Below are 6,116 nucleotides of genomic sequence, written 5' to 3'. Positions count from 1 at the left end.
CGGTTGATATCTGTTAAAGGTTCTCCAATACTAAAGTTAGTTTTGTCCGAATGTTAGAGTAATAAATATGTAATAATGTCCTACCTTCCACCTTACCTTGAACTTCTAATTATAGTTTTTGTAGTGGGTTTTTTAATTATTGTTGGCCTAATTACGACTCAAACTTCACTAGTCTTGTTTAGAAGTTTAATCATAATAATTTTTTGTTTTAAGTCGTTTCATCTTGATCATTCAATCTTTTTGTAAAAATGTCATCTAATCCACTTGATTAATATAATAAAAATATTATTCAGATAACTCGTTGATTAGAGGATACATACGATAAAAAAAACCTATTTTTATTAACTATACCAATATTGAACTTCAAAAATTTATATTAAATTTGACAAGCCAACTTTTTTTATTTATTTAAATATAATAAACAAACATATTAATTTTATATTAAATATTTTCATAAACTAAAAAATTCACATCATCAACAAAAGAAATATTAAGATAAAACTTTGACTATTAAAAAATTTGTTTCATAATAACTTATTAAATTTTCGTTTATGGTTAGGTTTATTAAACTTCTTAATTGATTGGACTATTCACATTTTAGTATAATATAATAGACAAAAATAAAATAATATATTTTTTCTCAATCCAATTAATCTCTCTTATATGAAACCAATTATTCTCGTATCACTTTAGAGTTAAAATCAACACAGAAAAAAAAAATTTGAACTAATATTTTTAAAACATTATACAATTCACATTTTATTATATACAGATATATGAACAATTTGACTATTTTTTTTAATTGTTTGTAGATGATATGTAAATATAATTGATTATATTATTTAATATAATATATTATTTTATAATTTTCTGTTAAGAACTCAAGTATAAGTGTGAATTTTTTTACATTAAATAAAAAATTTTAAATATTATATAATTTAAAAAATTCATAAATTCATTATCTTAAATTATACACATCTCAACAAAATTGTAAAAATAATATTGTTATAGTTTATTTATTCATTTAACAATTTATTTCGAGTTCATATACTAGTAAATTATTTATTTTACTTTTTACGTATATAATTATAATTTTTATATGATTTTTATTTTGTAATCTAAATAACAAAATACATTAAATGATAGTTACAAAGATTAAATAAAATTATTTTATACATAAATAAATTATAAAGTTTATTTAACTTTAATATATATAAACAAGTAATTAATTTTATACACAGATTTAGATGATTCATATTGCAAAATTGAAATAAATAAAATAATAAGAGCTTAAAGTATTATGTTTATGTTTCTTGGAAGACGGACAGGATAATGGTTTGTGCGCGTAGAAACGGCTTTATTTTGGACCGTTTGTGGCAGAACATTTTTTTGTCCGTATATTAACGTCAATAAAAATTTACAGAAAATTGTTGCAGAAGTAAGAATGATAATCATATAAACATAAATTTGTTCAGTTTTATAAAATTTTAATATATTTTAATTAATGCAATGATTATAGATTTTGTCTGGTACAAATTAATTACTTGGAAACAAATTAAATATGATTTTAATATTTAAATTTTAATATAAAATTGAAATTTATTTATTTTAAAATTTTGTTAATTTTTAAATTTTAAACTTTAAAAGTAAATAAATATATTTTTTCTCAGTTTTTTATATATTAATATTTCATCTTAATAAATGAAAGATTGTATGGCACTTTTTAACTTTAATATAAATTGGAAACATTTGACACTTAAAAAATTTAACATAATTGAAATATATAGAAAAACTTCATGTTAAATTTAATTTACATGTACACATTAAAAAGCTTAATTAATTATTTATCATATTTATTAATACTTTATTATACAAATTTATGTTAAAATTTAGTCAGCATTAGTCTTTTGTACCCATCATTTCATGTAGCCTCTTTCATGCTTCAAAATTTGAACTTGTTTTTTTGGTGGGTATTTTTTTTTTTTGCACAAATAATTTCATTTTCATTCCTAATAAATGCAATATCAGAAACTTGACCCAAATTGTCTGAAGTGGGTACTAAAAAATCTTAAAACTATTAGGGAGCATTGAAAACTTCTACACAAGTCTCGTAAGAAGTGCAAAATTCCAAATATCTTATGCATGTGCATTCATCCAGCCATTTTAGCATTCTTATAAACAAATTTGCACACCCTGAAACTGTTACACTCTTAGGCTTAACTTTCACAAGTTTAATTGAGTTTGATTGGCAAAAATCCATTCTAATAACGTTATTCTAATTTTGATATGATAATATACTCTGCAAATTAATATTAATAAAAAATATAAATCCTAAAAGTTAAAATTTAAACTTTCGCTTGTATCTTGTAATAAAAATAAATTATATACAAATTATATTTAAATTTATGAATAATAACTACAATAAATTAATAATTTCAGGTATATCAGGTTTCCATTTTATATATTACAATTTGGTATTTTAATATTTTGATATGAAACTACAAACATATATTCATACTTAAAAAATAAAGTTGAACTTTCACATTCATTGTATTCAATTTAAAAGATAAATTCAATAATGGATACAATGACAAATCCAACTATAATATATTTTAAATAATTTTAATACCATAGTAAAAATAATTATTACAATTTATTTTAATAAAATTTGTTAAGTTATCATTTATCTATCGGATTGTTGTTGAATCGCCAACAAATATTTAGTTTCTGGCATATTAAATTTTCACAGTAAAAATTATATTAAAAAATTATATTAATTAAAAATAAAATAAAATTATTGTAAAAAAAATTACTTTACATAAATGTGACAACTAACTTTGTAAATTAATTTTATAAAAATAAGTTAGAGCTAAGTACTTTTTGATAAAATATTTTAAAAAAAATCCTTAAATCATTTTATTTTTTGGCCAATTAAAAGGTTAAATATATTGTATTCATCCAACACTATCTATGACCTTTGTAGTAATAATGTATGATAAAACTAATCAATGAACCAGTTACATAAATATAAAATAATATAAAATTATAATGATATAAATAAATAATTTTAATTGATAAAAAATTATTTTATTAAAATTTTAAATTCTTTTATTTATGTTTTTAAAAGTTATATGTGTTATTTTATTTGAATAACTAATTTTTTTGAAATAAGTTAAGCAATAATTTAATTAAATTTATTTATATATACTTTAGAAAATTAAGTTTTTCTTTTTTACATTTTAGTTTCAATTATTTTTTCATGGAAATTTTTTATCATTTTTAGTATATGCAATTTTTTACATAACATGAAATAAGAAACAGTAATTACTTAAATGTGTAATGTTAGATCTTTTATTTAAGTCATATATTAAAGATGATACAATTAATTTTCTTTATAAAATTAAAATAAATAATAATAATAAAAAAATTAAAATATAAAAAAGAAAGAAAATGAAATAAAACTCTTACCATGTAATAAAAGCTAGTTAAGACACTGATACTGTAATGAAAACAGAACATGTTGAAGTGTGGTACTGCAATTAATTTACCTTGTACATCAATTTTACCTTCTCAATGCTCACCTCACATTGCAGTTTCCTACTTTCCATTCTCATCCCCACCCCCACAAACCTAACCAGCTAAGCTACTTATCACTAACAGGGAAACACTCACTTCCCTAATCTTCTTTCACAATTTTTCTTTACATATCAATAAAAACCGCAGAGAATTCCGGCATCAGCCCCTATAAATCAACCCCTGCAACCCTTCCATTATACTAACATTTCTCTCTTCCTTTCTCTCTCTTTCTTTCTTGGAGCAATGGCCAAAATCATGCCATTAGTGCTGTTCATGTTCCTTGTGAATGTGTTTGCCGAAGAGCTTTACACTCTTCCTTCACCTCACCCCCCCACATCAGCCCCACTTCACCCTCCAACTTACCCACCTGCAAACGCCCCTCACCACCATCACCACCACCACCACTCACCGGCACCAGCCCCTGCACCTCTTCACCCTCCTTCTCCCCCTACCCACCCACATTATCCTCCAGCTCCTGCTCACCCTCCTACTCATCATCATCACCATCACCCTTCTGCCCCTGTTCATCCTCCTCTCAACCCTCCGCTTGTTCCAGTTCACCCTCCTCTTAACCCTCCAGTTCATCCTCCAGTGCATCCTCCTGTCAAGCCCCCGGTTCCAGTTCACTCTCCTGTCAAGCCTCCCGTTCCAGTTCACCCTCCTGTTCCAGTGCACCCCTTCCCTAGAAGCTTTGTGGCAGTTCAAGGTGTTGTCTACGTCAAGTCCTGCAAGTATGCTGGAGTTGACACCCTCTTGGGAGCCACACCACTGCTTGGTTAGTATCCATTAACTACTTTTTAACCTTGCTTTCTTTTTTTTTGTTGCAAGGTTATTATATACTGATCCTAAATGTTTTGAATACCTTATAGCTGTTCCATCCAAGTAAAAGTTTTTGCTTCCAGGGAAGTTTAAAAAATAATGACTTGCAGATTTTGTTTTATACTTTTTAGATCTGGTCTTTTTATTTGTTTCTCTACTATTTTCGCCATCTAATTTATTTGTTGTGCTGTTTAATCCATTTTAGTTCCACCAGAAGATGATCTGGATAGATAAAGTTAACTTTATTTCACTTTTATTTTACTTTTATTTTATTTTGTATACTTCCCGAAATATTTTATTTATATGGATACTTCCGCTGTCTGCATGTAAGATGATGTTATTAATATTTCAACTCGCTCTTTCCAATGCATGAATGGAGCTTGATTCAAGGAAAGGAAATTTTCCAAAAGCAAAACCCCGTAGAAATGAGTGTGTTTTCAACATAATGTAGCTATCTTTATTAGTTTCGCATCTCAAGGCAAAATAAATCAATGAGTTGGTCTGTGTATCTCTGTTTGAGAGAGAGAGAAAGAGGGACTTCAAAACAGCAATTACTTTGTGATAAAGTTGATTTGTCGTTTGTTTCACGAAAGCTGCACGGTTTCTGAGACCAATACTTTGTTTCTTGTGACTGTTTTCACCATTGTGTAATGGTTACCCTTTTTTACTCTTGTGAAATGACAATGTTATCCCAATCTTGGTAAACGACAAGAGATGAGTGTGTGATGGTTTGAAACTGCAGGTGCCATTGTAAAGCTTCAATGCAACAATACAAAGTACAAGCTGGTCGAAACCACCAAGAGTGACAAGAACGGTTACTTCTACGTGGAAGCGCCGAGGAGAATCACAACGTACGGAGCTCACAAGTGCAATGTGGTTCTGGTCAGTGCACCCGGTGGCCTAAAAGCCTCAAATCTCCATGGTGGTGCCACTGGTGCTGTTCTGAGGCCAGAGAAGCCATTTTTGTCTAAGAAGCTGCCCTTTGTGCTCTACAGTGTGGGACCACTGGCGTTTGAGCCAAAATGCCATTATTAGAAACAAAAGATTTGAATAGACTGAGTATGGGTGTGTTTCCGTTGTGGCCCTGTATCTCAATATTTATGTGTTTTCCGTTTGTAGTGTTTTGAGTTTGAACTGATCATACACAAAATAAGTGACATTGTTCTCGTATGAATTGTTAATTTAGTGTAAAAGAAATGTTGTTTTATGGTTTTTTCTTAAGATGCTGCTGTCTCTATTCTTCTATTGGTCTTCGTTTTTCAATGTTCCTAGATTCTTCTATTTATATTCTTTAATTTTCAAAGGAAAGTGGTAGCCTAAACTTTTCTAAAAGGATCATGAAACATTTTAAACCTTATACACCTATTTCATTATCTTTGTTTTTTCTGCTTTTAAAAATACTAAAGTTTATTTGTTTTTTATTGTGCGGCGATGCGCCATGATCTTTTTCTAAAATAACACCATCTTAGGTAAAATAAATTCAATTTATTGCACTCCGTTTAATAAACATCATGATATATATTAATACTGTAAGTTAAAACAATTAAATTATTAATTTATTTATAATATTAAAATATTCTAAAATAGTTTTTGTATTCTTTTGATACATCGGTATCATGTTTAGTTTAGATAAAAGGTGGGGAAAAGAAGAAGAAGGAGATCAAGGATATACGGAGAAAGATGATATGATAGTAAAGAAAAAAATAAGTAAAAGAATTGTA

General features: G+C 27.2%; 1 protein-coding gene across 1 annotated transcript; it reads left to right on the top strand.

Annotated features, from left to right (window-relative positions):
• Nucleotides 1-3,657: 3,657 nt before the first annotated feature.
• AGP31 (arabinogalactan protein 31) lies at nt 3,658-5,616 on the top strand. Its single transcript, XM_047301173.2, has 2 exons — nt 3,658-4,351; nt 5,138-5,616. Exons 1-2 carry the CDS (start codon nt 3,820-3,822, stop codon nt 5,428-5,430), a joined length of 825 nt encoding a protein of 274 aa, XP_047157129.1. The 5' UTR covers nt 3,658-3,819; the 3' UTR covers nt 5,431-5,616.
• Nucleotides 5,617-6,116: the final 500 nt, after the last annotated feature.

Source organism: Vigna umbellata, chromosome 1, assembly GCF_029865625.1.
Source record: "Vigna umbellata cultivar VRB3 chromosome 1, Vumbellata_1.0, whole genome shotgun sequence".
Lineage (NCBI taxonomy): Eukaryota > Viridiplantae > Streptophyta > Magnoliopsida > Fabales > Fabaceae > Vigna > Vigna umbellata.
The sequence above is the reverse complement of the archived record's forward strand: the minus strand, read 5'-3'. Positions and strand labels throughout refer to the sequence as shown.

What these genes read in the sequence shown, in the direction of transcription:
- AGP31 (XM_047301173.2), top strand. Translation starts at nt 3,820, where the DNA reads ATGGCCAAAATCATGCCATTAGTGCTGTTCATGTTCCTTGTGAATGTG. An exon ending in GGGAGCCACACCACTGCTTG is followed by an intron (nt 4,352 to 5,137) that starts GTTAGTATCCAT and finishes TTGAAACTGCAG; the next exon opens with GTGCCATTGTAAAGCTTCAA.